The 18,037-nt window shown below is 44.3% G+C and overlaps 1 protein-coding gene across 1 annotated transcript in view; it reads left to right on the top strand.

Annotated features, from left to right (window-relative positions):
• The window catches only part of LOC118919077 (guanylate cyclase 2G-like), an 83,706-nt gene that overhangs the window by 407 nt on the left and 65,262 nt on the right, over nucleotides 1-18,037 (top strand). Inside the window, exons 2-11 of the mRNA XM_036898620.2 lie at nucleotides 1,405-1,753; nucleotides 3,266-3,375; nucleotides 6,084-6,269; nucleotides 7,677-7,821; nucleotides 10,276-10,411; nucleotides 11,473-11,624; nucleotides 12,253-12,416; nucleotides 14,456-14,593; nucleotides 16,764-16,847; nucleotides 17,557-17,661. Coding sequence (XP_036754515.1) covers nucleotides 1,405-1,753; nucleotides 3,266-3,375; nucleotides 6,084-6,269; nucleotides 7,677-7,821; nucleotides 10,276-10,411; nucleotides 11,473-11,624; nucleotides 12,253-12,416; nucleotides 14,456-14,593; nucleotides 16,764-16,847; nucleotides 17,557-17,661 — 1,569 coding nt within the window. The remainder of the gene's footprint in view (nucleotides 1-1,404; nucleotides 1,754-3,265; nucleotides 3,376-6,083; nucleotides 6,270-7,676; nucleotides 7,822-10,275; nucleotides 10,412-11,472; nucleotides 11,625-12,252; nucleotides 12,417-14,455; nucleotides 14,594-16,763; nucleotides 16,848-17,556; nucleotides 17,662-18,037) is intronic.

Raw genomic sequence — 18,037 nt, 5'->3', positions numbered from 1 at the left:
TTCCATCAGAAGGGGTGATCTTAAAGAGAATGATACAGACTTGAATAATCTCTTGACAAGGATGACATTACTGCAGATAATAACTGTGTAGGTCTTGGGTACCATTTCTTTGAGATATAATTAGACCATGTAATTAGAACAGTTAATATTTGTTTAAAGAAAGACCTTCAAATCAACAGTTGTTAGTTCACTCACTAACTTGTTGATGCTCACTAGCAAGCTTGTTGAGTCGACTTGGTGCAGTTATATATAGACTCTTATTATTCACTTCAGTGTGGTCAGCCACATGGCTCAGAAAAATTAAAAAAATGAACGCCTAGCTTCAGATAGAAAAATAGCATTAGCTTATGTAGGTTTCCTTTGGTGCGTAAAACAAATTATTCAGTGATGGTAAAAGTAAGTGGGAAAAATAAAGTATGACAGATTGTAATGAATGAGGGCAAAAATATAAGAGAAACAAATGACTTGTATTTGTTTACCTAAGGGGATCAGCTTCGTTGAAGTCCTTGGATATCTTGTGCTCTGTGAGGTGTTGATGGAAAGGCTAAACGGAAAAGAGCAACACAGTTCTCACTCAAACCTACTGCATGACTATCACTAGCGGGCACTACAGAATTAAATTCATGTTTGAGTTAGAATCTTGGTCTCTCCTAGAATTTCCCATTTGGCACACTTCTAGCTGTCCAGAGCCTACCCATTCTTCAAAGTCAATTTCAAATGTCATGGAGCCCTTCTTCATTCTTCTACCTTCATCTTCCATTTCCCTAATTCCAAAATTAGAAGTAATGTCTTACTTCTCTAAACTCCTATAAATATTGAAGGGTATACTTAAAACTATTTTTATATATCTGAACTCCTATAATAATTGATCATAGCTCCTTTAAGAGCAAGCTCTCCAATGTTCTTTGTATATAGTAGCTCCTGATGCATAGTGAGAAATGAATAAGGAGCCAAATAGGAAAGACTAAAAGGGTAAGTAGGAGTTGTGAGTGTGGGCTCCACAGCATCCACAGCATATTGCCTGAATCCAATGCTGCTCCACTGCTAATTTTGCACAGCTCTGTGCCCCCATGTTTTCATCTATAAAATGGGGTGATGATAATACCCACCTAATAGAAATTACCTACCTGATAAGTTGCAAGAACTGAGGTGATATATGTAAGCTCTTAGTAGATCACATGGCATAGAACAAGTGCTCAATAAATGCTTGCATTTATTATTCTTATCCTCTGAGGTTTTGCATCCTCAAATTGGATCCAAGACACTATTATCAATACTCCAAAAGAGAGGGTCCAACATAACCCATAACACTCACGAATCCAAGGTTTATGCAGATACCTTACAACGGGGTGTGAGTGTAGCATCAACTCAATTATAGAAAGGGATCCTTTTGATTATTTCAAGGTTATTGGTTTGCTGGCCTCTGAGTGGAACATCCCCATGTTTGACTTTGTTGGACAAACAGCAAAACTGGAGAATGACTTCTTGTATGACACCTATGTGAAACTCATGCCACCCATGCACAAAATCAGTGATGTGCTCCAGGAAAGTCTTCGGTACCTGGGCTGGAAGCACATTGGGATATTTGGAGGTCACTCTGGGACCTCCTTCTGGGATGGAGTGGATGAATTGTGGAGGGTTGTAGAGCATGAACTCAGATCCCATTTCACCGTCACTGCCAGAGTGAGATATACCAACAATGATCCAGCCTTCCTTCAAGAGAATCTTAGAAACATGTCACTGATTGCCAGAGGTAAGTAGGAAAGAGTCTTCTGTTGTTTATGTTTAGAGAGACAGAGAGGAAAAGCATATTGTTTGAAAAAACTAAGAACTCATTTTTCTATGGTTGTAAAAAAGCAGATGGGAACAGGGTAGAAAACTAATGATACATAAAAATCATCAACATAAACTTTTTTTTTGTCGAAAGTGAAACCCTTGATAACTATAGTGTTACGATGTACAGAGCAAGAGCATTCTCCAGACGGGTCAGGTCCTGGGCTGGGGCTGTTCAGAGCATGGACTCTCGAGACAGAGATCCCTACGTTTGAAACCAGCCTCTGACATTTTTCTGGCTGTGTGCTCCTGGGAAAGTACCTTAACCTCTCTGTGCGCCGGATACTTTATCTGTAATAGAGAGACAATTACCTTACCTACCTCATAGAACAATGAGGATTAAATAAGGCCATGCCTGTAAAATGCTGGACAGAGTAACTGGTCGATATGGGATAGCAACTATTTTTTGTGATGCTTATCAAGTTTTACTTTGTAGCATGAAGTAGTAAATGACTCCTTTCTGTTCCTAAAAAAAACCATATATATATATATATATATATATATATATATATATATATATATATATGCGCTTTTTCTGGCCTTAGAACTTTGAAACTTATTGATCCCTTGGCCTGAAGTGCCACCTGCAGTCCCACCCCACATCCCTCCCAGGTTCTCTTTCCCTGGGTAGCTTCTTGTCATCCTTCCAGACTCAGCCCTGTGTCCACTTCCCCTGAGGGGCCTTTTCTGTTTACTTGGCGCAGAGCAGTTCCCTCCCCCTATTCACAGCACCCTTCTCCCCCCTCACTAGTCAGCGTCTTCAGTGACCTCTGTAATCTCTTCACTTGTTTACTGCTGGTCTGATGGTCAGCTCTCCGAGAGCAGGGCCTTCTCTCTTGCTCACTGATATGTCCTGCGCTGAGCACAGTGCCTGGCATGTGGTTGGAGCTCAGATAAATGGATTATAATTTACCTCATTTCAAAAAATACACCACTATGTCATTTGGGTGTCCTCAAAATGCACGCTGATATGTTTGGATGGAAGGCAAGTTCCATGGCTTACTCCTTTTCCCCCCATCCCTACTCAGGAAGTCTGAACGCTCCTGATTCTAGATCCTCTGTGAACTCCTAACTGATGTGTGACTGATGAGTCACAAACCAGATCTGTTGTTCTGAGTCAATTAAAGAAACAAGAACGCAGAAGTGGTCTCACACTTTTTCGACTTGTACTTGGGGAGAGAGCTGCAGTGAGGGTTTTGGTTCCTCAGGGTGAAAGCTGCCAGTTTGTGTGCTGTGCTGGCAGGCCCAAGAAGTATACAATCAGGGACTAGTTTAGGCATTCCTGTTCCCTGCAGCCTGCTCAAGGAAAGAAAGGTTCAAGTCTCATTTGGAGTGGCTTCAGACTAGACTTTTAAAAGTGTGTGTGTGTGTGTGTGTGTGCACGTGTGCATGTGAGCACATGCAATTGGCTGACTCTGTTTTCTCTTCTTAGTGATCATCTTAATCTGCAGCTCGGAGGATGCAAAAGTTGTTCTGCTGGCTGCAGAGAACCTGGGACTCAACACAGGAGAATTTGTCTTCATTATTTTGCTGCAGTTGGAGGTGGGTGCCTATGACCCCTCCACAGCTCCCATAGTAAGAGGTAACACGTAGGGGGCACTTGCTGTGTGCCAGATGCATTAGTCCACTGAATTCTCATGACGACCCTACGAGGCAGGCACTTGCATGTCCTCATCTTAAGATCAGGAGACTAAGCCTGAGCTGAAGGATTCTCTTGCACAGTTGGTGAGAGGTTGACTTAGGCTGCTGGCTCTGGAGCCTGGCCCTCTGTGCTCTGTCAGCAAATACCAAGTGAAGAAGAGTTGACATTCCTACTGGGCCATTGTGACCTCCCCAAAGGACTCTCAGACACAAATGGCTCTCACTTCCTTTTTCTCCACGGCCACCTCCCTGTGTCCCTGTTGGAGCCTGAGGAGACCAACATACTGGTCCAATAAGGAAATTCTTAGGTGGGTTGGTTCCTTTGGTAATGGTAGGGATGGCTTAAATGTACTCTGTGCCTCCTGGGGTACTGAGTTATACATTTATAATGTAGTTACACATTGTTGTGCTTGAAATCCCCAAGAGCCCTTTGAGGCAGATATTACATGGTTATTTACATGTATCATTGTGCCCAATATTTCCAACAGCCTTGTAAGGTAGGTATTATTAGCATTCTAACTTAGAGATAAAAAAACTGGAGGCTTAGATAAGTAAGGTATCTTACCCAAGATCTCAGAGCTCCCGTGTGGCATAGCTGGTCTTCCAGTTGGGGTCTTTTGAACTCTGGGGTTGAGTCCTTTGCCTTAGCAGCTCTGCCTTATGGGGTGTTTGCTGGGTGCAAGGCCCTACTGTGAGCATTTGATATAGTAAAATTCATTTGAACTCACACCATGCTATAGGGAGATGCTTTTATTTTCCTCATTTTACAGATGAGGAAACTGAGGCCCTGCAGAGTAAAATAACTTGGCCAAGGCCACACAACTAGTATGAGAAAGAGCAGTATTGAAACCCAGGTGGGCTGCTCTCGCTGTTTAACCACCGCTCTGTGCTAGCAGGCTTCTGAAAGAAAAGGTCACTTGTGTTTAGCTATGGACACACACAGTTTTCTCCAGCAGCTTTCTTTCTGAAATGAGCTTATGATATGTGATCATAAGAAACTGAAATGGGGCAAAAGGGAGGAAAGGAAGATACATAATAACGTTTTAGATTTCTTTTATTTTTCTTATCATGAAGTTTCTTCAATTGTTAAAAGTGTCTCAGATTTGTTTGGGGAGACAGTTGGAATTTTAAACACCTTCCAAACTTTCTAGAACATTCTCCGACTTTCTCTTTTTCTTGCCACCCACCTCTTGTCTTCAGTTTTCCTCTCACCTCTAACCTGTGTCTAAGACAGACGAGATGGGGAGAGGACAGGCTAAGTCTTCGTACTGGCAGGGAAGCCCTGCCAAGCCCTAGTCATTTGTGTTTGCCTTTCTTCCAAAACCTTGATGATCAAACTCCAAGTGGCTTGTAGTGGCAGAAAGAATATAGAACTAAAAACATACCACATAAAGTCTATGCAATTGAATTCATGCTGCTTTAAAAAAGAATTGCATAGATCCATTCTATAAAAGTGTTCCCAATATAGGCTTAAATGGGAAAAAAAATCAAGCTGCAGAACAGCATTATAATGTGACATTATACATGTAACACACACATTCCTCAGTACATACCTAGAGCTTTTGGATACATCACAGAGTGGACAGGAGGGAACAAAAGGGAGATGCGGAAGGTACTAATGTCTTTTAAATGTATGCATACAATAAGTGGGCAATTACTTTCCTAATAGTAAGAATATACATAGTGATAACAAGCCACTAAGACACAAGCAGAAAATCAAGAATTGACGATCCAAAGTTCTTCAAGTTTTTGCCACCTATTGTTAAAAGGTAAGCTTTCTGCATCTTAGCTGCTTGATACCAGGTAAATTTTTTCTATCTATCTATCTATCTATCTATCTATCTATCTATCTATCTATCATCTATCTATCTATCTATCTATCTATCTATCTATCTATCTATCTATCATCTATCTATCTATCTATCTATCTATCTATCTATCTATCATCTATCTATCTATCTATCTATCATCTATCTACCTATCATCTATCTATCATCTATCTATCTATCTATCTATCTATCTATCTATCTATCTATCTATCATCTATCTATCTATCTATCTAGCTATCATCTATCATCTATCTATCTATCTATCATCTATCTATCTATCATCTATCTATCTATCTATCTATCTATCTATCTATCTATCTATCTATCTATCTATCTATCTATCATCTATCTACCTGTCATCTATCATCTATCTATCTATCTATCTACCTATCATCTATCTATCATCTATCTATCTATCTATCATCTATCTATCATCTATCTATCTATCTAGCTATCATCTATCTACCTATCATCTCTCTATCATCTATCTATCTATCAATCTATCTATCTATCTATCTATCTATTATCTATCTATCTATCTATCTATCTATCTATCTATCTATCTATCTATCTATCATCTATCTATCTGCCTTCTGCTTCCTTCCCAGTGCCTTGATGCTACTAGCTAGGAAACATGGGCCTTGCATGGCAGGCCTTCCAGGCCTTCCATTGTGTTTCTGAGGATGAGAATGTGAAGTCAAATTTGACATAGACTTTGTGCAGTTCTGTTACTCAGAGTATTTCCTACAGAATGGCTACACTTATTTTGCTATTTTTCAGGACAGTTTTTGGAAGGAGGCATTGATGGACCAGGAGGTGATGCACTTGCCCACCGTCTATGAGTCTGTGTTTCTCATAGCCCTCAGCTCCTATGCAGCCGGCGCTGGAGATGAAGGCTTCCGAAAACAAGTGTACGAAAGGCTGCGGCGTCCGCCCTTCCACAGCTCCATCTCTGCAGAGGAGCAGGTCTGACCTGGGGTCCTCCGGCGCAGTCCCTGCCTGCCCCTCCTTGAGGATATTTCTATTTGCCTTTTACATTCTTCCTCTTCTATCTCCTCTTCTCCCTCCTCCCTCCCTAGCACACACATACACACTGCCTCATCTTCCACAGCCCGAAATAAACATCAGCAATTGTCTGACACTCACTTGTGAAATCTGTACCCCCGGACCACAGAGGAGGACAGAGGTGACCAGATGAGAGGCCAGGTGGCCTCTGGGTACAGAGACCTGGGCTCCCATCCTAGTTCTGCTATTTACTAACCATGGGACCTTAAGGTGGATTGCTTAGCCTTCCTTCTCCTCTGGCTCTTCATTTGAAAAATGGGACTGCTAATGACATCTGCCTCCCAGGCTGTGATTTTGAGTATCTAATAACATGGTACATGGAAGGAGCAGAACAGATACCAGTGTACTCAGACCATGATTTCCTGTCCCAGCAGGATGCCAGGTGCAAGAAGCAGAAAGGAGTGGTCAGCAATGTGCATCTAGGACAGGTCAAGGCAAGCAGATGGGCTGCAACTGGGAGAAGACAGTCAGGAGAGTGATTATCAGCCAGTAATCCCAGTATGTGTGGAATGATGGGGTAAAGTGTCTGATTCCCATAGTTTTTTATAGAGAGACCATTGTCCAGAGTTGGAGCTGTTTCCTGTGTGAGGCCAAATTGAGCCTGAAAGAAATGTCAGGCCACTGATGACACTGTGTTCCACTAGGAACCAGGCAGCTGATTTTGGATTCCAACACACAAGAAAAGATCAATCAATGAATATTGGAGGAGACACCTGCCAGGTGTCAGCTCTATACCAGGTTCTATGTGAAGTACAGTGCCTAGTACTGGTGGGCATTTATATCTTTGTTGACTACATGATTAGAAGAGAACATGTATTGATGACCTACTGTGTGCCTGGTAATGCACTAAGTAGTATACCTATTTTGCCTCTTTTAAGTATCCTTATACTCACTATGACAGTGGCTCTCTCCTCATTTTATTAATGAGTGAGCTGAGATGCAAAAAGGTTCAGAGAGGTTATGGGGCTTACCCCAAGTCCCACAGCCAGTAAGTAGCAGGGCCAGCCTAGCTCTAAAACCTACCCTCTTTCAGTTAAACCACACGGCCTAAAGGGCTGCTCCCAAGCTGAAGGGTCATGTGATTTAATTGGGAAAATGAGGCTTCAAGAGGAAGAGGGCAGACTGTGATACTTAGATTTAATAGCACGGGCCTGAGTGTGTGGAGGGCACTCCCTTCTCTGCGGAGTGACAGGATCGTGTGCTGTTAATGCTCAAGACGATGGAGGGAAAGGCCTCCTAACTGAGCCACGGGCTGTGACTGCGGAGGCCACGGGCCTTTCAGCTCTGCATTTGCTTCCCTCATTGAAGGTGAGCCCTTACTCCGCCTACCTTCACGATGCGGTCCTGCTCTATGCTCAGGCTGTGAGGGAGATGATAGCGGCCGGAAGGGACTTCCAGGATGGGCGGCAGCTGGTCAGCACTCTGAAAGGTTCCAACTGGACGGCATTGCAGGGTAAGTGGCTTGACTGCTGGTGGGTTTTCTGAACTCAGGCCTGCTGCTCTGGCTGGTAGGGTTTTGAGATGCATGGGATTAAAGGCCTCTTTTAGGGCCTGCCTCACACTACATCCCAGAATTCCTCTTTCTTATGAAGAAGATCCCAGGCTTCTGGAAGGGGCGGTTGAGGCTGAATCTCCCAGCTGCCACCGCCCACTCTTCCTGCTCTGTCCAGAAGGCTGCCTGGACTGGGTGAAGGGCACATTATCCTCTCTGCCCTGGAAAGTCTCTCCCACAGCTCCTTTCAAACTGAATCTGTCCAGAATAAAACCCAGGAGTGTGAGACCTTCCTCCTGGGGTCACGTCCATGATCCTTCCCATCCTGAACCCTCCTGGATGGGCTGCAGGGCCTGATTCATGACTGTCCCTGCAGGGGTGAGGACAGGTTTGGAAGTGGGCTGTTTGGAAATCACCCTGGCAGCTGACCAACTACTGTCAACTCTCTGTACTGCACTTTTCTCATTTGTAAGATACAGATAAGACTTTCTGTCACATATGATAATAACAGCCAGCATTTACTGAGGGCTTGCCTTTTATCAAGCTGGGTGCCCAGAGCTTGTGTGCTATCTTATGTGATCCTCATACAAACCACAAGGCAGTACTATTATATCTGCATTGGACTATACAGGTGAGCAAACCCAGGGAGAAAGATTATACTTGTCCAAGACCATAAAGTTACTGGATGGGAGAGCCAGGGTTCAAATTAAGGCCTGTTTTTTTAATTCACTGTGTGTAACACTAAGGAGTAATAAATGTATATCAAATGCCTATAGTGCATGCTCATTAAATGGTAGCTATTTATTTTTTCTTTGGCTTACCATTCACTTAATAAATTATCACCCAAAATTTGTCCTAAAATTTAAAGAGGGCAGCCACGTTCCACTCTTCGGGATTTTCACAGACCCACATTTAACCCATCAACATCTTCTGCAAGTGGAAAGATTAACTTGCTTCCCTCCCTTCTTTTCTTCTAGACCCTGATGCATTTGCTTTTAAAAAAGGAGGGTTGGGGAGTCTGTCTTCCTGCTCTCAGTTTAATCCCCTCTGCCAGTTCAATTTATTTGCTTTTTCCTGCCCTTTTAGAAAGTCCTAGTGATGGGATTAGGGGAAGGTGTGAAAGGCACCCGAGGCCCTTAATGAGAGCCCAAGGCATCTCACTTTGGGGTTCTGGAATGCCAGGATCCTTGCAGGGACTCACAGCTGGAGTCCCCCCATTTTTCCAAACTGGCTTCTGTTTGCTTATAGGCTGCAGGACTAGCCCTTAACAAATTGGAATATTTGTCTCTGCTTCTTGTGTTCATTTCTGCCACTCAGTAGCCAGGGCAACAGCCACAGAACTTGCAGAGGTCTTTGAACCTACTGGGAAAAGGCCCTGTTTGAGGAGGCCACAGTAGGACAGTGGGCACCCATGCCCTCTTTGCACACTGAACAAACTACACACTGACAGCAGCAACCCTTCCCAGTTCAGACCTTGGGAGGGAGAAGTGCTCGCCCCCACATCCAGGATGTCAGCATGCCTGCTCACAGCAGTGCAGTGTGGGTGCTGGGAAGAGCACGGCAGTTGGGGCCCAATAAGCCTCCCCTTCCTGGCTCCAGAAACTCAGGTGAGTCTGTGCCTCCAAGCCCTGCTTGTGGGGAGTAATGCTGGTGCCTCTTCTGCAGGATTAGCTGGCATTAGACATGTGACATCACCACACAGTGCTGGGCACACAGCAAGTGCTTAATAAGTGATAATTGTGTCCTACTCCAAGTGGGAACAAATAAGCAATATGTGAGACCACAGTCCCAGTTTGGGGTGTGGAGGTGCTTCACTTTACTGCTCCAGGACCCCTGATGTGCCTTTGTGTGGGGGTCCAGCACATCCTAAGCAAGAACAAAGACACACCTGGGCTAGGACTGAGCATGTGTCAATGTTGCCAGCTGAGAACAAAGCTTGCCAACTTGTGTGCCAGAGCCTGGCAGCGAGGAGTGGGTGGGTGAGGAGGATGCTAGGGCTGGGAGGAGTCAGCTGTCACAGCCAATGGCCGCCGTGTCATTTGGCCTCCTTTTGTCATATCTAATTGTTTACGGGAAGCATAAATCTTGGGTTTTAGGTGAAATTAGCTGGAAACTAGTTAACTTCTTTTTTTTAAATGCTGGATGGATGGGCTTCCCAGCGTAGGCCTAACAAAATACATCAGCCTGCCCACAGTGGCCCTCAAGCCCCCACCAGGATCCCACCTTTGAATTATTTTCTTTTCTTCACTGTCCTCCCTGACCCTCTCTCAGAATCCTTATAAAGGCAAAACTCTCAAGGCTGGCTTTCCGTGGCTGCTGGGGAGAGGTCTCTGCTGACAGGAGCGGGCAGGCTGGCATTGGGAGCCCACATCCCTCTCCGTCCTCCTTACCCTGTGCAGTCTTCTCTCTCTGCAGGAATCACCGGCCCCGTGACTGTGGACTCCCAGGGAGAAAGGCTCATGGATTATTTCATCTACGCCCTACAGAAATCTGGAAACGGGTCCCTCTTTCTTCCTTTTCTTCAGTATGACAGCTCTCAGAAGGTAATCAGGTAAGTGGCAGGACATTTCTTCATGTATAGAGCATGTTACAGGAAGAGACCTGGGAGAGGGAGGCCTGGGGGTCCTGCAGGGAAGCCTGTTTGGGATCCAGCTCCTAGAATCCACCACAAATTGAATGGTGCTATATGAACTCAAAAAGATTGCCTTGTGGAGTCTCTTGGCCACTTCAAATTCCAGTTTTGAACACAGCACTCCCTAACTGCACCTCCCCAGGGGTCCGGGCTGCCTCTGACCAGGCAGCCAGGCAGGTCCCACTGGTCCATGGCCTCAGTGAGAGGCCCTGGCCCAGCGTGGTGATGAAGCACAGCACCCCCAACAGGGTCAGGTCCACAGGAAGTGAAACCCGACTCATCCCAACTGCCTGACTCCACAGCAGAGGCCTGGACACCAGGACCTGGGGAGTCATCCTGGTTCCCAGGCTCAGGAATTCTGGAAAAATCTTCTTGTTCTCAGCTATAAATCAATGAAAACACTAAAAGACAACCTAATTCAATTTCTACTTGTGTCCACCATCATCATGCCCAATCCAGATTTGATTCAACATTTTTTTTCTCCCTACTCTTAGGGAATTTTAATGTACTAAAATGAGTTGCCCAAGGAAATAAAATAACTGGCAAACAAGATCCTCAGCATTGTAGGAACAGGAGTTCTCCACATACGGGGAGATGTTTTGGTCTGTGAAATGTGAAGGTGCTTTAAAACAAGGTTTGTCTATATCAACTGTGGGAGAAAATCCCAGCAACACTGAGTAACTGGCCCATCATTTTATAACCAAAAGTGACATGGCTTAAATTAAAAGATTAAGTCAGTTATTCTGCCTAGCAGAAAGATACTGCTCTTTCATGAATTAGATTACCTGAAAGCCTGGACTTGAAGTGTCTGGCAGAGGTGAGAAAATTTGATGGAATAGTAGAAGTTTCAGTTAAGACACTAAGGCTGCTTTTTGCATAGGCATTCCTGTTTCAGTTGCTCCTGGTATATCCAAGGTAGAGACAAACAGAGCTAAGTGGACACTGGCCTTTAACTGGTTTTTTGTTGTTGTTTTTTTAAGACCTGTGAGGAATTTCTCTACTCTTCCTTGGCCCCAGGGCTCCCTTCCTGAAGACAGAGCCGGCTGTGGGTTTTACAATGAGCTCTGTGAAACTGAGCCTGCTTTTACAGGTCAGTGTGGGCGCTTGGAAAAGGTAGCAGGAAGGATTCTCCGCAGCAGGGCTTCTCAATGGCAGCAGCACTGCTGGCATTTTGTGGGATAATCTTTGTGCGTGGGGCTGTCCTGTGCACTGAGGAAGCTTAGCTGTGTCCCTCCATCCACTAGATGCCAGGGATACCGTCTAGTTGTAACAATGCAAAATGCCTTCAGATATTGCCAAATATCCCCTAGGGAGGTAATATCACCTGCCTCCCCTGCCCTAGGGAACCCTGACTCCTGAGGTTTGAGTTTCAGGAGCTTTATTTCTGAGGAGGCAGAAAGAATCTGGAGAAAGAAAGTGTTGCCTGGTGATCAGGACCCCAGCCTTGGAAATAGATGGCTCATAATTGAGAAGTTTTATGGAGAGCTCACAGTACATGTTTAATAAAAGGTGGTGGTGTGGTATTAGAAGTCATCATTTTTCTCCACAATGAAAGTTTCTATACAGAGGGAGGCAAATGCAGTTGCTGTGGGAACCAGAGGAGAGGTCAGAAAAGGATTTCTGCAAAAGACAAGTCTGAGTGGCTTCAGTTGTCCAAACTTGGACATATGCCTGGGCAGCCTTTGAGGGCCAGGCTGGGGTCGGGGCATTCTCTTCTGTGTGTAGGCAGGCTTGAGTAAGAACATGTCTCTGCCCTCCAGGTGTAGCTGTTCTGATCCTCATGATGACCCTCCTGATTACTGTCCTGGGAGCTGTCATCATAGGTCTGGTTTTAAGGATGCAGAGGGGAAAACTCCAGAGGCAAAATACAGGCATCTGGTGGCAAATCAATCATGATGACATCACCATTCTGTCCCAGCACAAGGTGAGGCCACACCTGGCCCAGACATCCATTTTCCTGCTCCCTGCTAGTGATTTGTGGAAGGAACCTCATTTAAGAGTTTATGAGAACACAGGCTGACTCATTTATAAAATGAATGAAGATTTGAGAGTCTTGAGCCCTCCATTCTTGTTCTAGGCCTGCCACTTATTTGCTGATCAATTGTGGGTGCATCCTTTCTGGGCCTTAGTTTCTGAATACTTAAATGATCAGATGATCTCGAAAGTTCCCTTCAGCTCTATTGCCCTGTGGGTGTATATATGTAAATATCCTGCTTACCTATTAAAGTTTTCTCCTGGGAACACTTATTTTCCAAAGTACTCCTAATTTCTTTAACTTACTGATGACTACCACTATAAGACTCACTTGCTCAACACATACATGTCATACATATACTGTGGGTCAAGCATAATGCAAGTCATGGGATTACACCACAAATGAGATGCCTTCAAAGGGAACCGGGTACTCTGAGGTTGCTTACAAGGTGAGACAGGACCCCAGCAGGTGGAGGGATCAAATGCCTCAGCATCATGAGGGGCTTCAAAGAGGAGGTGGCATGTAGGAAGAGTAAGTTTGCTAATGGTGACCAGGAAGGAAGTAACGCAGGATATGCCAAGATGCAGGATGCTCAGGGCTGGGAGGCTTGACACATATTTAATAAGCAGGACATCTTCTGATAAGTACATAATACAGAATTTCAAAAAATACTGCCATGGCTGTCTTTTATGTATGTTTTAGCTTGAAATCTTGAAGTTTCTTTCCTTTTTTCTTTTTGTTATTGATATTAAATAGTGTAATGTTTGCAAGTATATATTAATTATTCTGGAGCATTTACTGCCTTACCAGAAATGTTAGTAAGAAATGTTCTTAGAGTCTAAAGATAGACTTGCATTTCTATACTTTAATAAGTTCTCTTTATTACTGGGAAGAGAGAGAGGAAGAGGGTGAATTTTAATTTCACCTCAACTTATTAAAGTACACAGCTGAAATAAATTTTCTTCAAAGATCAGTAATTTTAGAAATTTCATATATTACTTGCTCAGGAGCATAAAGCTCCTCAAGATATTAGGAGAGGAACAAAATACGTAGATTTACTGTTGAATCAGAATCTATGTACTGGGACAGATGTATAAATCTTAAATATCTCAAAGCAAAATGAAAGTGTTTTAGAGTTTTGCTTGTTAAAAAAGCACTAGTTAGACCAAGGTATACAGACTTGTTCTCACAGACTTTCATGTTAATTGTAAAGATTAACATTAAGCATTATGGGTCACGCTCACTTTCCTCATGTTATGAATATTTTCTTCCTGTTATATTGGCTTTATTTTCAAAATTTTAGTTTGCAGTGTTAGTTTCCTTTTGTTGGTATTCTTATGTATATTATCCATTGGATGAATTATGACTTTCAAAAAATAAAATTGCTGGGCTGGTACCAAGTCAAGGAGGCTTCCACATCCTACGACCAGGAGATTGGGCTCATTAGTAAGGCATTTTCAAATATCCTTGGGGATTCTGGGGCTCACTGGTCTGGTCTTGGGTGAATGATGGATTGAGGGTAGAGGCACGATAGGAAGGAAACCTGAGCCTTCCTCTTCCCTCTTCAACCACACCAGTTCTGCTTTAATCTATCTGATTTCTACATTAGGGTTCCAGGTAAGACTTTCCTCAAAAAAGAGAGCGCTTCTCAGTGTTGGGGAAGCACTGGGGGGATTGTTAGATGCCCATTTAGGATGGTGATTCTGACATTAGGCTACACATCTAGCTAAGTGCCAGAGCCAGACTTGAATCTGGGCAGTCTGACCCCAGAGCCTTAACCATGACACTGTGGTTTGGTACAGAAGAAAGACTGACACGTGTAGCAGTTAGGGGCTCACACTTTGGATCAGGGAGATCAGGGTTCGAACCCTGACTTTCCCACTTAACTGTGACACCTTGGCACTCATTTTCCTCGTGTATAAAAGGGACAGTCTTTTCAGTAGTTGGTCATGTTACTGAGAGAAACCAAACCATGTCCTGTTTTACAGCCATCCCAGAGAGGCACACCTGTGTCGAGAGGGAACAACAGCAATTCGTCCAGGGTGATAATTTCTGAGGACTTCAGCTCCTTTGTCAAGAGCCAGCAGGGGGAAGAGCTCTTCTATGCCCCAGTAGGGCTTTACCAGGTACTGTGAGGGCAAAATGGAGGAATGTAGGGCCTAGTGTGTGTCTGTCCTGTTCTCTGCATGTCCTTCCTGTCAGGCAAGGTACGCTGAATAGGGGGACATTCTCCAAGTATAAACCAAGGTAATCTTGTGTCTCCAGACTGGTGCTTTCCAAACTCTAATGTGCGAATCAATCACCTGGAGCTCTTGTTTAAATGCAGATTCCAGTTCAGGAGGTCTGGGGTGGAGCCTGAGATTCTGCATTTTCCCTAACAAAACTCTCCAGGGGTTCCTCTGCTGGCCTCTAGAGTAGATTCAACTCTGTCCAATAGAACTTTCCATGGAGGTAGAAACATTCCAGCTCTGCATGGTCCACTAGTGTCATGTGACTCTTGAACATTAGTGTGACTGGAGAACTGAATTTTACTTCAGTTTTATGTCATTTTCATTAATTCACATAGTCCCATGTGGCTCGTGGCTACCTTATTGGGCAGAGGAGGTCCTAGAGCCTGGACTGTTTCATCCTTGATGTTTTAGCCCTGAGGAATGTGTCGTGGGTACTGATGCCTCCTCATGTTAAAGAGTGACAGCAGCGGCTGAAGCCTGCAGCGTGAGTCCTGCCTTCCCTTTTGCACCCTCTCTTCCACATCCAGACCACTGGGACTGCCTGTGCTTGGCACACCTTCAGAAATTCAAGTCTCCTGGGGGAAAAATTAAAGAAAAAATAAATGCTTTTTTTTTGAAATGGAAGTCCCATAGATTAGAGGCAGAAATTCTCCCAAGCAAGGGAACACCTATTCCTTGCTCTAATTTGGGTTTAGCAAAGATTGGAGCCAAATCATTCTCTACACAACTGAGCTTATCTTTCTAAGGTTTTACTTGAGTTTTCAAACTATTAAAAACTTCCTTAGACATTATCACCCATAACACCCTGAGGACCTCCATTCATACAAAATGTGATACTATGGTCCAAACTAGCCATTTAGAGATGGAAGTCAACAATCCACAGCATATCACTATTGGTTATCTTCCTAAAATGTTTCCTCTCTTCTCCACAAACACCAGCCCTGGGTCCCTACCTCTGTTGCTTATGACGGTGTACAGACTCTTTACCAAGGGATCCAAGGCTCTCTACTGCTTAGCCCACCTACTTTCAGCACCTTTTCTCCCCTGGCCTAAATCCTATACTCATCCAGTGGATCGATTTTACTGATTATGCCACTGGATGTTTCGGCCTCAGACAGTAACACGCCTACTGCCTGCTCTCCATCCCGTCTGGAACTTTCTTCTCCTTTCAGGTTCAGTGTAAGCATAATCTCTTCTAAGAAGCTTCTCCTTCATCCCGCATGGATCCTCCTCCTGGGAGCCCCCATCACAGCCCTGAGGCCTTTGCAGTTAATCCTGTCCTGAATGTGGCCGATCTTGGGTTGACATTTAACCCGTACTGAGGCTTACTTTCTCTTGTGCTCTATCTCTTCTTAGATCTTCCCAGGATGTTGTTTGTTTTTGTGGTAATTGATTAAGTAACTCTCTAAAAGCAGACTCAATAGGTAATAACAATAAGGTATGCCACTTACTAAAAATGTGGTATGTGCCAGGTATTGAGTTAACGGTGTTATGCATTATAACTGATTTAATTCTTGAAACTATTAGATAGGTATTTTTAATCTCCATTGTACAGTTGAGGAAATGGAGGTTTGGAGAGGTTAAATCTCTTGCTCAGGTTTATGCAGGTAGATAAGTGGTAGAAATGGGCTTTGAACCAGATATTTGGCTCCAGAATTACACTTAGGACCTTCCTCATTATTCCTCTGAATGATAATAGGACATTATTGTACAATAGAAAGTATGCATTCTTAGAGTCAGACATGCAAATTCTGGCTGTTCTGTGTACAAATATATGACCATGGATAAGTTATCTAATCTCAGTGTTCCCATCTGGAAATGAGCTCATCATACTTTGTGGACTGTGATGCCTGTTCAATGAGGTCTTGTGTGTTGAGAGGCTAGCTCAGCTCCTGGACACAGCACAGTGCCCCCCTGGGGCTGGTCTGGGCAGTGAGGGGCTTGCCGATCCCTCCCATACGTGGATTTTTGCCGGTCTTCCTGCTCCCCTGCCCAGCTCTTTCTGAGTGGAGCTTTTTCTGGGTCATCCTAGGTTAAAATCACTTCACTTTGTCTTTGGTTCCAGGGAAACCACGTGGCCCTCTGCTATGTTGGTGACCAAGCAGAAGCCTGGATCAGGAAGCCCTCTGTGCTTCAGGAAATCCGGCTGGTGAGGCCTCCGCCCCTGGGGGGAAACAAAGCGGTTCTGTTCCTTGGCCCTCCCCTGCCAGCTTCCTGTTCCCACCAGGGAAGACCCTGGTCCAGAGCACCCTTAACTGGGCCACCCCCAGCCCCCACCAGCCCAGACTTTAGACCTCAGACCCTTGGGCCTGCCGCAGGCGCCAGAAGCCTGGGACTGCTCTTTTCCTAGCCTTGCTCTTTGCCCTCACTTCTTGGCCTTAATTCTGCCTCTTCATCCCTTCGAGTCTGTGATGGCTGCTCACTTCCCTTGAACCTGGTCCTTGGAGGGAGTGAGGTACATGGGATCGGACTTTTTGCCCCCAGTCTGTGATGTGCTGTGGCCCACACACTGGCATGGACAGCCATGAACACTGGGATGCAGGTCTGGGTCTGTTCCCTGTGAAGTGGTTTTAATTTGTCTATGGCTAAAGTTAGAACTTGATCATTCTTATGGCTTCTTTGCTGGAGGCAGATTGCCTGGATTTACCTCCCAGCTCTGCCGCTACGAAATTGTATGATTTTTACACATCATTTTACCTTTAGAGCATCAGTTTCTTCAGCTGTGAAATGGGAGCAGTCATGGTTCTATTTTAGAGGGTCTCAATGAGAATGAACCAAAGTATGTAAAGAATATAGCCTAGTCCTGAGCAAGAAGACATACCATAACCATAACCTATTATTACCATGATTATTTCCAGATGTATGAATTAAAGCACGAAAACATTGTTCCCTTCTTTGGTATATGCACAGAACCACCAAACATCTGCATTGTCACCCAGTATTGTAAAAAAGGGAGTCTTAAGGTAAGTGAACGAGTAAGTCTTACACCAGGCTTGAGTAACAGCAGCTAATAAAGAACCTTATCAATGCTTTTGCCCTTCGGTCCAAGAACAGTTCATGTGTGGCCTAATTGCAAGACCTGAATTATCCTGTCGGGCCACCTTTCGGGGATCAAATTAGCAGTGGAGTTGCCAAGTGTCTGGTTCCCTTTGTTCCTGGTGAAAATTGTCTGAGCTTGGTTTTGTCTCCTAAGATGTAACAGCTACTTCTGTATTGCATTCCTGGGCCCATCCTACCTATGGTATGTGACCATTAGCTTTATGTCTGGAACGAGGAAGTTTTTCTAACACTCAAGGCTTTGTTAACTTGGTATCTCCTGGGAAGATTTCTGGGTGCTAG

The sequence above is a fragment of the Manis pentadactyla genome, chromosome 8 (genome assembly GCF_030020395.1).
Source record: "Manis pentadactyla isolate mManPen7 chromosome 8, mManPen7.hap1, whole genome shotgun sequence".
NCBI classification, from domain to species: domain Eukaryota; kingdom Metazoa; phylum Chordata; class Mammalia; order Pholidota; family Manidae; genus Manis; species Manis pentadactyla.
Note: the sequence above shows the minus strand (reverse complement) of the source record. Positions and strands in the feature narration are given on the sequence as shown.